The sequence below is a fragment of the Folsomia candida genome, unplaced genomic scaffold, assembly GCF_002217175.1.
Source record: "Folsomia candida strain VU population unplaced genomic scaffold, ASM221717v1 Fcan01_Sc006, whole genome shotgun sequence".
Lineage (NCBI taxonomy): Eukaryota > Metazoa > Arthropoda > Collembola > Entomobryomorpha > Isotomidae > Folsomia > Folsomia candida.
Window position 1 is genome coordinate 8,581,073 of NW_019091198.1, and position 18,855 is coordinate 8,599,927.

At 40.7% G+C, this 18,855-nt stretch overlaps 2 protein-coding genes across 2 annotated transcripts; one reads left to right on the forward strand and one right to left on the reverse strand.

Annotated features, from left to right (window-relative positions):
* The first annotated feature begins 382 nt into the window (after positions 1-382).
* Positions 383-2,647, forward strand: LOC110851071 (UDP-glucuronosyltransferase 1A1). The gene is made up of 6 exons (XM_022098706.2): positions 383-532; positions 618-1,374; positions 1,446-1,686; positions 1,766-1,867; positions 1,931-2,048; positions 2,125-2,647. The coding sequence occupies exons 1-6, from the start codon at positions 423-425 to the stop codon at positions 2,432-2,434; spliced, it is 1,638 nt and encodes a 545-aa protein (XP_021954398.2). The 5' UTR covers positions 383-422; the 3' UTR covers positions 2,435-2,647.
* A 158-nt stretch (positions 2,648-2,805) lies between these two features.
* On the reverse strand, positions 2,806-4,176 carry LOC110851072 (E3 ubiquitin-protein ligase TRIM71). Its single transcript, XM_022098708.1, has one exon. It carries the CDS (start codon positions 4,174-4,176, stop codon positions 2,806-2,808), a length of 1,371 nt encoding a protein of 456 aa, XP_021954400.1.
* Between the last annotated feature and the right edge of the window lie 14,679 nt (positions 4,177-18,855).

Consider the following 18,855-nt stretch of genomic DNA (forward strand, 5'->3'; position numbering starts at 1 on the left):
AACCACATTTTAACATTGCACATAATCCACAAAAAATAGGCCCTGAATTCTACTTGTTGAGAAAACTGGAAAATCTGCTTGTCCACCGTAATCCCATTCATGTCGCTTCACTTGATCGCATGCAGAAGGTGTTGCTTAGTTTAATCAAAACTTATTTTGTACAGGATAAAAAAATTAATCCTTCCATTTTTTTACCACTTCTCTCCAATAAAATTTAGCCTTCGAATCAATTGAGGATACATGAATTATGAGCACGGAATCTCGGGAAGAAATAGCTGTCAATTTCTCATATCTTGTCCATGTTTCAATATGTTCAATATAATAATAGGTAGCTTCACATGTAACTGTTGCAACTTAACTACAGACCTTGGCTAGTCCACCACAGTGGACTAGCCAAAATTGCATTCAGTTTTAATTTCACCATGAAAATGGAACATTGTAAAATATTTTTGTCCCTTGTGATACTAAATGCATGTGTATCCCAGAACAAAAATTTGGTCTTGGGCAGTCACATTCTCTTTCTGCACACTTGGTACAAATACGTAATATTATTTTAGGTTCAATTTACAAAATTTTGTTTCTGATTTCATTTAAATCTTAAATACTTGACTTTCTAGCACAAGCTATTCCCACCGCGTAAGTTCATGGCCATTCATCGAAGCCCTGATCGCAAAAGGTCATCAGGTCACGTTCATAGGTCCCTACGAGGCTAAAATACCGAATAAAAATGTGACCGATATTGTCCCGAAACGTCTCAACGCCCTGCTCAATGAACTCATCAGCTCAAACTTTGACGTCACTCACCGAGCTTATGGTCTCACCCCTAAATTTGTGATGGTCTACGACTACATGTGCTACACGGCTTGTAGCGAAATGCTGCAAAGTGAAGAGATCCAGAGTTGGCTGAAGTCTGAGCCACAAATTGATCTAATTTATTCAGACACAGTCACAGAGTGCTCGTACGGATTGGCTACTAAATTTAAGGCCAAACACGGTCTTATCTTGCCTGTTACTTTCCTTTCAAAGTATTTTGATGCTTATGGTGTTCCATTGGAAACATCGACAATTCCAGATTGGGATGTCACCTACAAACCTCCGTTGTCATTTTTGGGACGAGCGACAGGGGTCATAATACCGTTAGTGTGGCGTCTGAGCCAGATTCTGTACTATCCATGGTACAAAACCCTCTTTGAGAAATATCTAGGCTTGGATAATATCTCATCTTTGGACGATTTTCAAGCAAACACGAGTCTAGTTTTAATCAATGGGGATTTCATTGAAGATTATCCCAGATCACTTCCTCCCAATGTGGTCAAAGTGCCTGGACTCCATGTGAAAGCTAGGAATGGGTTGAATAATAAACCTGTGAACAAGGTGAATACTTAAATTGCGGAATTTTGCAATGTTTCTCTGTAATTTTCTTATAATTATGTATGCATTATTAGGAACTGGAAGCATTCATATCCACCAAAGTGAATGGAACCCCAAGTCAAGGATTCTTTTATATTAGTTTCGGAACCGTTGCGAAAGGACCTAATTTGCCACTCGAAATTAGAAACAAGATTTTTAAAACTATCGAATCCTTTCCAAAATTGCGATTTATTTGGAGATGGGATGGACCTAATCCTGATGATTATCCGAAAAACTTACTATTCCAAAAGTGGGTCGAGCAGGAAGACTTGTTGGGTGGGTATATGCACATAATAAATTTTGGAGCAATACCAATACTTATTTTGAGCTTGACTTTTTACACCATTCTTACCAGGCCATCCCAAAATTAAGGGTTTCATTACACAAGCTGGACGTCCAAGTATGATGGAAGCTTTTTATAACGGTGTTCCAACAATTACGTTTCCAATACTTGGAGGTAAATAATTTGAATTAAAGCTCTATGCATGCAAAGATATACAAATTCACTGTAAATTTTCAGATCAAGATTTTAATGCCCATCGATTCGAAACGCTTGGCATTTCTATCAATTTGGAGATCGGGGATTTCACGCAGGAAGATCTCACAGCTGCAATTTCCAAGCTTGTCCAAGATACCAGGTAAAACTAATAATCATTTAATATTAATTAAAATTCCATATGCAAACTTTTTCCCATTATTCCTATTGTCCCACAGATATGCTAACAAGGCCAAAAATTTAGCTGACTTTGCAAAGGACACTCAGTTTTCTCCCATCGATACAGCAATTTGGTGGACAGAATTTATATTGAGAAGTAGTCCAGAAAATCTAGCCCTTTTGACCCCGTTGGGTAAAAGCATTTTCTGGTTTCAACGGCGAGACTTGGATGTCTGGTTATTTTTTGGTGTCATAGGTTTAATTTGGGTAAAAGTGGGCAACGCCATTCTCATGTTTCTGTACAGAAAAGTGTGTACTAGGAAAGCTGCCACGAACTCGCGCATTTCAAAAAAAGATAAATCTTCTTAATGAAAGTATTGGATATGACCGAATTATCAAAGCTGTAGCTTATAAAATGCTTCTATGCTAAATGTATTTATGCACCACTGAAATACAATGACGTCAGATGTTCAGCGTGTCGATATCGTGCAGGATGAAAGATCATTTTCATGCAACTGTAGAAAATATGCAATGCTAACCATGAATGTAAATTTGAAATAAATACAAGAATGCACAGGTTAATACAATTGAATGTCAAATTTATTTTACAAAAAAAATATCAAATGGTCATGTTACAAAATGCTTTTCATTATAAAATACAATATTCAAGTGTTATATATAATAATTATATAATAAATATTATACGTATTATCTAAGGCTAGACTACAAACTAAATACAACTAAAACACTGTGACGCGTCCTTTGTTGTCGAGGGTGGCGACGAGTCCTTTCTTCGGAAAGATTGCGAGGTCGGTTGGGAGTTTGAAGCGGATGTTGGCGTTGAGGGGATCGGTGATAATGGTGGTGATGGATCGGAGGAGGTCGCCATTGGGCGTGAAGACTCGGAGGACATCATTTCGCGTGTCGGCCACGATCAGGTTCCCAGCTTCGTCGACTGCAAGTCCGGATGGGCGATGGAGGATTCCGGGTGAGATGAAGGGCCGCAAGGTCACCTGTCCATCCTTGAGTCGAAGCTGGTGGACTTGCTGGAGGTTGAAGTCCGAGACGTAGAGCGTGTCCCCCGTCAGGTTGAAGGCCAGTCCACGGGGATAGTTGAAGACCAGCCGGTATTCCTTCCAGTTTCCTTTAGGTCCGGTTACTCGAAATTCCCGAAGATAGTTCCCAGCAGCATCGAAGAACTGGATTCGGTGGTTCCGGGTGTCAGCCACGGCGACTGTGGATCCATCCGGAGAGACGGCTATTCCCCAAGGCAATTGAAACTGTCCAGCTAATTCTCCTTTACTCCCAAAAGTGGACAGAAAAGCCCCATCCTTGGCGTCGAAGATCTGGATACGATGGTTGTCCTTGTCCGAGACGAAGATCCGATCCGAGTTGGCATCGTAGGCGAGGGCGGTGGGTCGGAAAAATTCTCCTGGTCCAGCTCCAAATTGTCCAACGACGAAGTCCAGAGTTCCATCCGGTTTGTAGACGATGAGATTGTGGTTGATTCGGTCGGCGATCCAGAGTTGCTCGGTCTTGGTGTTGTAGCAGAGTCCCCACGGGTTGCAAATGTCGGACGATGCTTTGTCTGGAAGTTCCCAGGTGAGGATGCTGGTCAGACGCTGGTAGTTCCTTGAGAACAGGATCTGCATTGGACAGCCTCGGATGGGGTGGATGGCGTTGTGGAAGATGTCGATGGTGTGAATTCCGGGGATGACGGATCGAAAGGTGTAAAGAATCCCATCTTCGGAAACCGCGGTGTTGTTGAGGATGGGAAGAGCGACGTTGTTGGGTCCCACGATGACGATAGCCAACCGTTCAAGGTCCTGCTGAGTAGCTGGTTTCTGGGCGGTGATCAGGAACATGGCGTCTTCCGAGGTCAGGAAGGACTGAAATGGCAGGACGAGGCTGATGTGCTCCAACAAGTTGTCAGGGGCTGAGTAGTCCAGAAAGCGGGCCAGATCTACGGCTATCTTTGAAATAGCAAGGTCGTCCAACGTCGGTGAAGAGGGGTTGCTCGTGTTATAGCCAGAATCCGGAGATGCATCTTCATCCTTGTTGGAACAGGCCGGAAGGTCCAGACGAGGCAATTCTTTGCGATCCTTTGACATCCTGGTAGCAAGGGTCCCAATTGGTAGTCTTCTAGGCAGCAGGAAGGTCCAGTCCACAAAGGCAAGGAGGTCCAGGCAGAGGAGGCAAGGTGAGATTCCGGGGAGTCCAGGCAGCAGGTCCAGTGAAGGTGTTGTCCGGTCGAGGTCCTCAAGAAGTGTGGATGCTGAGTGGGGTGGACGGAGCCCTTTTATTCTCCTCCTCTCACTCACTCGCAAGCACAAAACCCGACCTCTGCGACCCAATTCCGCGATCCAACCCCACTACCGGGCTCCGCGATCTGACGTCGCAGCTCAACGACGCGATCCAACCCCACCGTCAAACTCCAGCACCCAACCCCACGATCCAACTACGAAACTCAACCTAAATCCAGAAATGAACTCTGCGACCCAACTCTGTTACCTATTGAAAATTCTCACGCATTTTACGAACTATTTTTAATTCTCATTGAGTTTACTCATACGAGATGTAACATTACATACGCATACCAAACTTTTCAAAGTCAGCCCCTTCATCCATGCTATTTTTCTTATCTAGCTTTAATGAAAAAGAGCAAATAAGAAAAATCCCTCCCCATCATAATAAAATGAACAAGAAGACGAGCCACCAAACTCCAGACAAAATCGAGAGAGGACTCCCAGCCCAACGCTTTTGAAAATCGGATGATCTCCGGAAACAAAGCCTTTTCTGAGGATTCTGTTGCATGTTTCATTTTTAATAATCAAATCACATAGTTAATAAACAAAGCGTCAAGTCCAAACATTTTTATATGCAATCATCATTCTTTCAGTAATTATCGCAATAATTTTATTATATTTAATGATATTTAATGTGCATGCATTCTTTGAATTGGGGACAACTTTTTGATAATTTTCTATTTAATAAATTTCATTTTGACCCAGCATTTAGTAGATAAGCACAGTCGCATAACTGTTTTGAATGAAAACCCGAATGAAAAACTAAACTCTTCTTATCCTCCGTATGTTTGTATGAAACTGGAAAACGAGAGCGGTAGTACGACGCGGAGAAAAATATGTGCATGCAGGATAATATTGTGTAATGGGCGTGAAGAAATAGGGACGAAGAGAGTGGAAAGTAATTTTATGGGATATGTAGATACAAATAAAAGTGGGATGAAATCACGACGGGATTAATGCGATATGAATAAGTAAAGTAAGTTTCGTAGCGAGAGAAAGATGATGCGGTGGTGGCGTGGGGTTGGTTCTGGAGTAATCAGGAAAAGAAGAATGAAGGGTTGCATTTGGTTTTTCCATGTAATACGAGCATCTTACTTAAAAAGAGAGAAATCCCCAAGGAACCCTGATCTCGGGTAGCTAGCTCTCTCTCTCTCTCCTCCCAGAAAGAAGTACTTTGCAAAAATAAACTGGTAGGAGAGGGCATAATTTATGCATGAAATTTGTGGGATATTTACCGGTGACAAAAGTGATAGGTTTGCCAGCAAAGTGAGCGTGGAGGTGCCAAAGCTCAGAGAGAGCAACCGGATCGCATTTGTACCTTTCAACCAAAAAAGCGACATGATCTTAACCTCTGGCTCAATGAGTGGAGAAAGCATTAGTTACCCGGCCTGACTGACAAATGCGACTTGGGAGCAGATGTGGTCGGATTTGCGGTTAAGTGTCGGAGGCAATTGGTGATGTGTGATGGGGATGACATTCATATGTGCTCCTCATCACATCACACTTGCTACGTTGGGGGCTACAACAACCGAGGTTGTGGATCCGACAAGTCGTACGGACTTGTTCTTATTGTTCCGAAGAAGAGAATTAATGTCCTCCTCCCTCAGTTCGAGGACGGGTCGTCGTGGATGTTGTGTGGCGTAAATCCGGAGCCATTTAATCGGGTCGAGTGTGTGTGTGGACCACCACCACGGACCGACCTCATAAGTGCGGACGGTTGATGTGGGCCCAGGAGAGAGATAGAGAAACGTGGCGGAGGAGAGAGCTGTTGGGGTGGCGATTATCATGCATATATGTATGACGACGAAGAGGTAAAAAGAAGAAGAAGATGTGCATGCTCTTCTGTATTACTGCACCACACATTGTGCTACATGTGAAGAGAGAGAGAGGGATAATAAGAGCACAATGAGAGGGCGAGTGTATTGGATAAAAAGTAGTTTCGTGGTTGAAAGCCCTTTGACGTGGTGGTGAAGCCAGTTCCAATTTATGCGATAAATAATGATGCATGCAGCTCCATTTGAGGAAAGACCGTACATATTTACACAGGAAATGGAAATTATGATTTTCTCCGAGTGCCATTGACGCAGGAGCTCTAGTGTAAATAACCATTTTTCAAATTTTATCAATATAGCACAGATGGATTCTGAGTCGAGTCGTCGGGGAAGATAGTTTTTATGGGGCTATCAAGTTGGAGTTTTTAAAACGGAGGAAAACGACGACGACGAGGACGACGGCGAGGAGGACGCTTCTTGATAAGGAGGCCGGAGAATGGAGAGAGAGAGAGGTAATTCCATATGTCATATGCATTAATGTCAAGTATTGGGATTGGGAGCCAGATGGATGGATCCGACCAGGTTGGAACCTTTTGCCGTCCTCATCCCACGTCACTTCCGTATCAATATCCTTCCGTACATCCTATAAGCATACACCAACCACCACCACCCATCCACCCTGCCGCCGCAGTCGTCCAGATTAACATGCAAAGAATGCAGGATCTTCGGATTTTTATACTCTTTATCATATCAAAATACGAGAGGCTCAAAATTTCAAAAAGAAATCCAATATAGATTTACTCTGAATAAAACTCTATTTATCCCTCCAAAATGATATTGATGTGGAAATTCTCTACTAAATCCATCCACAATCTTCACATTTCTCCACCGCTTTCTCATTCCCTTTTTTCATGCTCACCATTCCACCACCTCCTCCTCCACCCTCTTCTTCTCGTATAATTGCCTTTCTCACAGTTCTCAAATCCTCTCCTCCCGTCCAACCCTGGCTCCTAATTTGACTAATTTTCTAAATTATTTATTTATTATGTTCATAATTAGCCCATGCTTATAAAAGTATGTACATACAGAAATCGTTCCTAGTGTAAATTGCGTTGCGGCCTTGTAAACAGACACCGAATTTCTGATTAGAAAATTGAAATCAATCCGCAGCTCTCATCCGTAATGGATGATGCGGTATGAAACGTCTTTGTAAGATTGATCTCGTTGATGACACTGCCGAATAAAATTGGTGAGGTGGTGGTGTGGTGGGTGATGACTTTTATCTTATCCAAAAGTACTCTCTGATGACAGAGAGCGTAAGTGAAAGCAGGGCAGATACGACGCGCGGCATAATGTGCTGATGGGAGAGAGAGATGCAGCTTGGAAGACGGAATTGCTCCCACCCAGCGAAGAGAGAGTGACATTTCTAGTGTGAATGACATTGAGGCAAAGTTATTATTGTAAAATCTATTGTGAGATTTGAACATAAAGGAGGAAGAAGAAGAAGAGGGATAGGCGGCACAACAGCAGAGTCACTCTCTGACAGAATAGCCGATACCATGATAAATTGAAATGAAAAGATATCGGGCGAATAAAGTTATGTGAATAATGATATCACTGTTGGTTGATGCGTCACATCATTGTTCAGTCGATTTGTAGAGGGATGGAATTAGGCAAAATTGAGATCGAGGCAACTCAAGATGAGACTTTGGTTGGTGATACGCTCCTCTCTCCTGCTCGCTCTTTTGCTGCCAGCCAAACTAAAAAAAAGTTGGGACACCGATGGAAAAGGTCGGGATGGGTCACACAACATGTCCAGGAACCCTGCAATTTCAGAATGCATGTAAATATTTCTTATTTGCACATCCAGAATTTACACTCGCCGAGCCATGATATCAATGCAACACTGTTTACTTATTATTTTCATGCAGTCCTCGCATGAAACCCCGCCTTCCTTGCACATAACCGAATTTGCATAACATAACTGTTTGTGGATCCGATGGAGCAAGTTTTTTAGCCCGAAGAGATATTATTAAGGGTGCACTTGGCTGAGGGTGGTGGTGGAGCAGCCGTGGCAGAAAGTAACGGTTGATGGATGTGATTCCGAAAGACTTGCTGTCAAAGAATGATTAATGTTGGAAATAGGATGTCCGTATTGTGCGAGGAGGACGAGAAGAGAAGAGCGGTTAGCTCACAAGCCTTTTAAAACAGCCAAATCCGCAAAATAATAAATGTGGAAAGTTTCTCCACCACCACGGCTTCCTCCTCCTTCTTCAAGTCAGTGTCGGTAGTTGGTGCATGGTGACTCTCCTTTCTCCTTATAATTTTAAGGCTTATTGTTTCAGAAGAAAATCAGATTCGTGTATATCTCCTCATCCTTTGCATTTCCTTTCTCTCCTCCTCTTCCTTCACGAACCTATCTTCAATCTTCTTTTTATTCTCCTCAAATTTGTCACTTTCTCTCTCTCTCACTCTCTCTCTCGCTCTCTCTCTAGAGCGACAATGGCTTTCTGTTTCTGCTTACGGTGCAGATATCCTCGGAGCCATGTCCTGCAGACACTGCACGACATGTACCAAGACCAAGGGCGAAGCAGAAACAAGTGAAGCAGCATCATTAATTTCTTACTTAAAAACTTTTATTGGAATCCATTATGGCCAATTAGGAAAATTTTCCCATCTACACTTCCCCCTTGTCTATCATCCTAATTTTTGTGTTTCCTTCTTCTGCTGCCTTTCTCCACGATGCTGTGTACGAGGAGGAGGAGGAGGAGATAAGTAAACATTAATGCACAAGTTACTTTCTTTCCAGCTTTATTGTCTTTCCTCGCCCATCTTTCCCCGCCGCAAACCCCATTTCATCATCATCCGAGGTTCGCCATAAACTAATTGCATCAAAGACCGAGAGAGAACACTTAATTTCTTTTTTTTATTTTGATCTCTGTTGAATGAACGCATCTGGGGTGTAGTAGATTTAAGCAATCATTTTTCTTTGGTTGGGGTTAAACAGCCAAAAACTTATGATGCCTCTCAGATTATTGCAATTAAAATATTTTTTACTTAAATGCATAATTTGCATTTTTATGCCCCCACTAAACGATAACTGGATACGTTTTAATGAGTTTAGGGATGTGAGTATGCAGTTGGGGAAATGAAATGGACGTGACATCGCCCAGATTCCACCCTTCATTTACTTTTATGCGGATATGTACGTACTCGTCGTCATTGAATTAATTGCGGTTTCCTTCTTGTGTAAGAAGAGATTAGAGGAAGAAAATGTGTGTCAGAAATTGGACAAGTCTTAAGAAGTAGGAGAAAAGAAAGCAGTGAATGATTCTAATGATGACGTGATAAGAAAGTACATTATTTTTGTGGGGTTGCGTCGTCGGGTGTCGATATGCCGATATGTTGGTTGGTTGGTTAAGGAACGTGAGCAGCAAAAGGACACAATGCAGTAGTAAAAGTATATCATAGTCGTCGTCGAGGAATGAAACAGGACTCGAATTTCTGGATTTCTTTGCCATATGCCGCACATCAATCTTCCATAGAAAAGTTTATGTCACTCTCCACCACTGACTGGCTGCCGAAGTTTTGGTTGTGTACACTTTTGCCTATCTTTTTACTCTTACCAACTTTTTTCTTCCCTTTCATTGCTCTAATATCGGAGGTTTATCACGGATAGGCAGGACACAAAGCAAATTTTAATTTATGTCCCACAAACGACAATGATTCAAGGGAAAGTCTGAGGGTAAAAAGAGAGAGAGAGAGAATTTCTATCAAATCGTATTCTTGTCATTAATCATCCCCTGAAGTGACAGCGTTATTTGTATGAAAACGATATTGCACATGCCAAATTCTATTTGATTAATATGCGATTTCAAACACGACTTTCCACACTCGGCAGTACGCGCGTCTCTCTGAACTGAACCCTCTCATTCATTCACTGCGGGCCGGAAATTCACTCGCCTCGCTATCTCGAGTGCATTCAGAGGAATCACACAAACACTCCTCTAATGGCTTCTTTACGTAACCCACTTCCTCCCCGTTTTCTAATCCTATTACGCCAACTGCCACTCTTCCTTCGTACATATTTGGACTTATTTACGTACATATTTTCACACACACACTGCGCCCAATTGCCCATCACGTAGGCCCTTGCTCAGGAGGAGAAAGTGCCTCCTTTCTCTTCTCCACAACATCAACAACAACAAATCCAAGACTCACACGGTGGTGTCGGAATCTCTCCACGAGTTGTTGGCCGCCACGCTTTTTAAGAAGAAGAAGATGGATCCCATTGTCTAATTTATTACATCAGCGTAATTCGAATTCAAATAGAAATGCAAAGCACGACGAGCGATGATGGTTCGAAAGTCATGATAGGGCGGTGAATGGGACTCGATCTGGTGCTGCTACTCTTCTCAGTTTCTCATTAAATATCCATTAATTCTTCATATTACATCTTTCATTGGTTGGTCGTCCGTCCCTTCTTGTTGAAAGATTTCTCATTTCCAATGCTCCTCCACTCGGTGTGTGTGTGTATCTGGTTACCACTATTTTGGTAAAATTGAATTAATTTGCTGCGTCATCAGCTGATATTAACATCCAGCGAGTCTGGATGGAGGAGACGAGGAGACTGTGATTCTCCACGCTGAAAGAGAGAGAGATGTGATTATACCATTTCCAGCCAAATCGTCTTTCTTTCTTGGTGGCATCCAATATATTTCCCACACAATGATGATCACTTTCTTTCTCTCTCGACGGTAATAATAATGTGCACGCATTTAGTCACACACACACGCATTCACGTCGATGGGACTTTTTGCCATTTTGACACCATTGGCAGTGACAACATTCCGTTCAACAATATGTTTGCAGAGGATCAGTTATTATTGCCAGGAGCCAATTTGCTGAGCTGATTCCAAAAAGATGAGCAGATTGAAAGAGCGACGTCTTGGAAATGTGCAGAGTACGAGGGGCACAACAATGAGTCTTTTCGGTTATAAATATCTCCTACGGTCGTATTTAGGAATAAGGAATAAAGGATTTTGTCGGAAAGTATTAAGTATTTAGACGACATATTGCCGTGGTGGTGGTGGTAGTGACGATGGTGTGCGGGGATGACATGAAGGATTCAATGGAATGATGGTAATGTGTCATTACTACAAATCCCATTATAAAAGTGTGGTTTGGTTGGTTCTCCTTGGCTGACAGATAGAGTGAGTAATTCCTGGAAACGATGTGCGAAAAGATTTGGGAGAAATTGGTGGGATGAAAAAAAGAACATTCAAAGTATCGAATTCATTTGTGGTTGGTTTCGTGGTGGTGACTGGGACTCAATTACTTTTCAAAATCTACATGTATATTAGAGAAGCAGGGAAGAAAAATCCTTTGGTAAATGGAAAAAGTCCACAGACTGTAAAACAGGAGAGAGTGAGAGAGAGATGCATAATATTTAACCCGAGTGGGTCCTATACATACGAAGTCTTTTTATACATATGCCCATCTCTTCTGCGGGTTTCGGTGTGGTGCTGTTCCATTCAGAATCTTAAAATGTCGCTGTGATGTGTGTAATTTCCTCTTAGGCATGAGAATTGCCACTTGAGTGTCGAATGGTCCCGTGCCAACTAAGCCAGAAGAGCAACCATTCCGCAGTTCATTTTTCCTCCTCAGTCATAAAAATTCTGCACTAATGAGATTTTATGCCTGTCGTTTATTATGAAAATTGAATGACTTTGTTCTCTCTGAAATGAATATATTATTTCTACGGCCGACTTCTAATTTTCATTTCCATTCTCGTGTCAACATGTAGCTGAAATACGTCCACACTTATTCCCTTCAACAACCCGACGACAGCATCCACGACGAAACGACTTGCCGCAACTTGCTCCAGTTTTCAGAGCAGGGTTGGCTTTTCCGGGGGGTTCATGCAGTTTGGTGGGAGTCTTACTGTTTGACCGGGCTAATAAAATGGTTAATAATCACGTCATGAGTAATGGCTATTTAGCAGTGTCAGCAAGTACATTGAGTGCACTTTTTCTCTCACAGCTTTCCCATATTTTAGTAAAATAACACATCTTAAGTGAAAGATTCCTGACCTCGTGATTCGGTGGTCGAATAAGAAACAACAACCAGTTTTATGGCGACGACGACTACGACTTTACTGCTGTTGTTTCTGCTGCTGAGAAAGTTTCTTATCGCCTCGAGGAAACTGAATAAAATGAAAAGGACAGAAAATGCAGATTCTAAGTGCTCACGTTTCTTGCTGTTTCTCTCACCAGTCTCACCTCCGGCTTCGACTTGGTTATGTTATATACAGTCCGTTTGCATTCTCATGAATGAATGAACCACGACAAACAAGTCACAACCGCCTTTCTCTCTCCTTTCTCCAACAGGAATCCGATCCCATCGAATAGAAATTAGTGAACAGTGAAGAACAAAATATGAAACATCTCTTGGGTCTTGTTCTACTCTTCTTGCCTCCTCCTCTTCATAACTCTGGCTAAACTCACTTTCAAAATTTTCGGGGGATACAAGTTACAATAATTAAATTCCCTGTTTTCCTTCTTCTCATTTTCCAGGAAATGCCAAATATTTACGACATCATCTCTCTCTCCTTCCCTCCTTGCACATAGTTTGGGCATGAAATAACAACAACAAGAAATGGGAGAGACAGGGTTCCCAGAGAGAGAGTGGAAAGCAATTGAGTCAATTGTGTGAGATGGAGTCGTCAGCCGCACAACAACGTGATGACGAATACGCCGAGATGACTCCTTCTGGTAATGCGACGACTATTATTAGATAATTAGATGATAACAGATGAGGTGGAGACTGGGACTTGAGTGCAATGCGACAATTGTGCGGTCGTGTTCTTCCTGGTTGTTGTGGCGTTTGTGGTGAAGATGAAAAGTGAGCCCAGAGTCAAGTGAAAGCTCAGAATGTAAGAGGAGGAGGAGGACGAGAGGGGGGAACCAGGAGGAAAAATAAACGATGGAAATTATAACGGATGAATTATATATGAGGATGGAATTCATGTAGTTGGAGATTCATGCGGACAGCGGCAGCCTTACATTATGTCCCCATTTCGGAAACGGTGCACTGCACCTGAGCTCTACAATTATACGATCCTTCCGGGGTTTGCCACAGCCCGGCTGTCGGGTTCAATTCTCTTTCTCCCAATTTTTACGAGCTCATCAACAATTAATCCACGTTCTGCTGGTCCTTTCAATGCTGAAATGTCCTTCTCGTCCTCGTCGACTTGTGAAATGCTGTGATGCCGCAACCCACACATACACAAAAACAACTACGTAAATACACAAAAATAAGTTATGAGGATAGACTTTAAGTCGTATTACAAGTAAGCAGTTAGATGAGTGACAAAATTGGCCATGATGGACGACTAATCTGTCCTGTTATGAATACTATGCATAACGATGACTGACTACAATACAATTATTCATGTCGACGTGGTGGTGGTGGTGGAAGGCGGTCTGAGAAGAGATAAAGAAACAACAATTGGTTTAAAATAGACATTTCATAATGACGAGAGAGCCGGCAAAGGATTGAGAGCTGGCTGTGTTGGAGATCGTCGACCACCTGATTGTTTCTTGTACTTGAAGAATAGAATGCAACGACTTGTGGCCCAATGGTAGAAAAGAATTGAAAGGAATCAAAGAATGAGATCCGTTGAGATTGGAGAGAGAGATGGCTGATTCCAAGAGCACGAAGAACGAGCCACGAGATGATGATGAGGAGGAGGAGACAAAGAAAGTTGCTCAAGAAGAGAAACAAAAGAACAACAATAAAAATTGAGGAATGAATTGACGACGAGGACGACGGAGCTCTTTATTCTTAACACATTTCATTATCGTCGTCGTTTCGAGTGTAAGGCAAATAGTTCTTCAGAGCAATGATTTATTTGCCTAGTTCATCACAACAAAGTCTATTGAACTGCTACAAACATTTCGAGATTATTTTATTACCAATATTTTTCAATGCGACGATGTAGGACGACGACGGCTCCAACCGTGCTCAATTCCTTTTATCATCACCACAATATCCATATTTTTAAACAAAGTTGGATTTTTACATCTCGGGAATTATGTAAAGTTACGTATGAGGAGATCAGTCGAGAAAATTACGAGTTGTCATCACTGCAAATTGCAGTCTGAAATGTCAAAAAACTGAAATTTCATGAAAATTTAAATGCATGGAAATTGTCACCTTGATTTTTACAGAATTATACTCATCAATCTGTTACAAATCGTATACAAACATTGCTTATTGGTATGTTTGCTCCAGAAGCTGCGTAAACAACAATAACATATACGTAACAATAAAGAAAATTGTATTGTTGCGTCAAATCTGGTACTCTTCTTATCCGTCCGTGTTGTTGGTTTAGTGTGTACAAGACGTATTTAATTTCCTCCAGCTGCATTATTATTTTTGCTTTGTGTTCCCAGATCGGAAAGAAAGGCTGTTGATGGAATTCAATTGTTTTCTTTATTCTTCACCTACAAAAAGCTTTTGATACTTACTTACTTGCCGGTTGAAATGTTAAATGTTACTTTGCTTGCTGCTTGGAAATTTCAAAAAAGCACGAGAGATAGAGACGAAAGAGAGAAAGGTACGTAAATTAATTGACGAAAAAGGCTACCTTAATGAATAAATCATCTTTGGACTACGTCATCCATCTTTTGTTCACCTCCTTTTGTACTTGTTTTGATTTGAGTGTTTTTGTTATTTCTCAACAAAGTAGTGGTATATTCAGCAGCTCGTTCTTCGTTCTTGCATCTCTTACTGCTTCCTTTTCGGTTAATGTTAATGAAGAACACAGTGTAATATTCGATTCTCAGACCTGTTTCTCTCCTCCTTTTACCAATTCTCTCTGCTGTACATGCACTTTGCCAGATACAAACAATACCAATTTCCTTGCCTGGGTGTCAAATCACAACAACCAGCTTTCGATTAATAAGTTAGCAATAGTCCTCTCCTCCCTCGAACCCTTTCCTTCCTTCCATCTCATGCAGATCTGATTCTCTTCGTGTTAAGTGAACAAACAAGAATCCATGCAATTAAAGTCCAAGTCCCCGCGTCGTCATTGGGAATGGTGGTTGATTATTGATATGTAGAAGAGGTGTTTGTATTATAGAAAAGGAGATGAAGAAGCAGACCGAATTCGAAATTGAAGTGTGAGTAATTGTCCTCAAAAAGGTGGAAACATAAAGAAACAAATGTTGAGAAAAAAAGGGCTGACCTAATTTAAGTAAATAGATTTTTTGGGTTATTGTATGCTTTTAATCTTAAAAATAAAAATGAGCCCACGACCGACGAATAAATGTCTCGACAAATGAAGATTGGACGTGACACAAGCCGCAATACTTACACAAACATATCCTTACTCACTCCTTTTTTCGACATCCGATGGGAATATGCGTGTCGAATTTGCAACTTTTCTCGCCATCATCTCCTCCCCTCCTTCAAAAGATTGATAGTAAAAGATTTCGTTCTTCTTCTTCTTCCAAGGTAATTGGTCATTATACATCAAAAAGTTACTTGCATACTTACTTATCTACTTGGATGTGTATGTACATATTCTCCAACAATCTACTTCAAAGTGACAAATGAGCATTGAAGTGAATGGGATAAGCAAGCACACAAAGAGAGAGAGATGCACTTGATGGTGGTGATGCTCTCAAAAAAATGAGTGCATTTGTTACTTGTAGATTTTCCTGAGAATGTGATGAGACGACGAAGAAAAGGAGTAATTGGTGTTTGACTAACTTCCGTTTGTTGTTGGGAGGATCTGGCTGAGGAGAAGAGTGCGGGGGGAAATGTAAACAAATGATGTGAAGCAATATCAGATTCCAAATCAGTAATTACACACCAGGGTGATTTGACATTAACAATTACAGTTTTGTATGAGGATTGCTCTATGGACAAGAAGCAAAGGGAGCCGACAAAAGCATCACGCTGAGCTAATCGTCAACATAACTATCGATGGAATCTATTGTTTCGTCGATGTTTCGACTTCAGTCTTCTTTTTATTCCTCGCTACATAGCTTTTTTTCACTCTGATCACACACATATTGCTTATGTGCTCTCCATCCAAACATATTTCTTGCTTTCTTATTTATTGCCCTATTTCTTCCCTCTCTCACTCACTCAACAAACAAATACTCCAATTTCCCAAACCTTTTCATTTATTGGGCCTATTTCCAGCCATCATCATCATCATCACATCAGACAAGAAAAGTCAAGAGAATGACTGATTGATGATCCAAAAATAACATTAAAAACATTTGAACTACACCAATTTCGCTTTTTTTTGCTCCTAATATGACAGTAACTTGATAATATGGCGTGCCATAAAAGGAAAGAATTGGTACCTTTTTGAATTCGCGTTTATTTAAAACACACGTACACACGGTTTTGATGGACATTGTGGTTGTTTTGTTGTCTAAAAACTATAATGATTGTAACGACATCGTCTCAAGCACTTCGTAGAAAAGAATCAGTATTGGAGCGATTCATGTTCTGATAGGAATCAAATTGTCAAGTCTTTGCAAAGTTTTTTTTTCTGAGGGCTATTGGCCTCATGATGAATGTGAACAATGCCTCGAATTCAACACTCGACGGATATGATATGATATATGGTGGTGGTGGATGACTCGACGGAAAACGGGCCAAAAATAAAAGGTAAATTTTCCTTTTTAATAGTTTTGCTTTATCATCTAATGGATTAGGATGAGATGAGATGAGAGAGAACAGGCTGAATTTTTATTGATGTAATCAGTAATATTTGTGCACTTGGTTTCATTACTTTTGGGGGAAGGGGTATGAAAAGTGTGCCTTTCATTCGGTATACATATCTCATCAAGAGGACCCCACAGAACTCGCTCACTTTATGTATAACAAACAAGTATTTTGTAATACAGAGTAGGTGACGAGTGGCTGAGACCAATTCGGCATCTGCATTCATTCTGAGAGCAATAATGTATTCTAACAATTCAATTTTGATTTTATTCCTGTCTCATCCAATTCTTTTAGTTTCTGTTATTCAACTTCCCCATACATTCAAATGTACATGTTCTACGCACTTTAAACAACACAGAAATTGTTATTGTTCTCAATATGTAAACCTTTATTGGATTTGAATGCTTCTGAATGTAAAACATAATCATAATCGTAAATTCCCAGCTTCCAAGAACCCTCTCTCACCCCTAAAACAGTGCATGTATTTTACAATATCGCACTGCTTCAATCAAGCGTGACAACAAGTCATCCACTCTCCGTGAGATGGGAACAAGTTTGATTGCCGAGTTATATAATGGCAACAATTGCATGGAGGACATGTGGTTATGCATATTTAAAATATGTATGACGATGAACAGTAGTAGTGGAATTTTGCAGTATCTCGTAATCCCATCAATGTTAATTAGACTTGACATATTGCTAACTATTACCTCCTTGAGATACCAGTGGTGCAGGACTAATTACCAAAAAGAAACACGCAACGTCGGATATCTCACTGATTGTGCTAATAATTTAGCAATCCTCATTTTCGGGTAGTGCACACATGCAGACTTAAGTAGTGAATGAAGGCAAATATGTAAAATCGTGTCTGCTTTAAGTTTTACGATATCTCTATTCTAACATTTCTTCTCTTATTATTTGCTTGGAAAACGAAGGGTTGATTATTACATTACGCTTTTAGAATTGGACAAAGGAAATCATATTTCAACATATTAATGAAAGAAATTATGAATATTCACGTTGGAATTCAAACTTAAAATGAAGAGCTGATGAAATTATTTGCCGTAACACGTAGCTATCTATCTCTTGTTGGTAGACGAAGAAAAAAGTGCTGCTCAATCGATAGCCACCATACATACACAAATACATTACATTACATTACATTACATTGCATCTGCTGGTGGGTACAAGGAATGTAAAATGTTTCAAAGAATAACTGAAAGTATTTTAACGATATGTAATCGGTTTAGTTATAAGAGTCAATAAATAAGAATCATGAGTTTGACTGGTATCTGAAATTGAGATGATTAAATACGAGTATACACACGTATCTATTATGTGTATCCGTCTGTACGTATGTGATACAAAACAACCGTCTAATGGAAGCAAATAGATTTGGAGTAGCAGGAATAACGACTTGGAAACAAGTACACGGTACATCGACTGATGGCGAAGAAGGAATGGAAACGAGTGAGATAATCAAATCTTATGTTCCAAGCAAATTAAATTAATTTCGTGTTCAACAACCAACATTTACAAGGATGAGTTGTTTCTTCGACCACGACTCTCTTGAAGCAATTGAGTGCTTGTCTTTATTACTTTGTTCTTCTTATGTATGACTGGCAAAGAATGGTCGTTTAAAAGTTTACCCATCCCATCATTTTCTACATACGCTGGAGAGTGGTTTGTGGTGTACATAAGTACAAGGGCCAGTAAACGAGTAAATGTAGGGACAACTTGTACGTACAATAATTCCTTGAACAACCTGTGATTTGGGGATGAAAATCTAATTTACGATAAGTGTTCAATGAATTCATATATTTATTTTCCTCCACGACTAAATCCTACTAAATCGGCGAATCAAAGTAAAACTTTCATTATTTGAAGAATTTAAGTGCACAATTTTTATCAGAGGAAAAAAAGGCGTAACAAAGGGGAGAGAGTTGGAGAGACAAGAGAATTA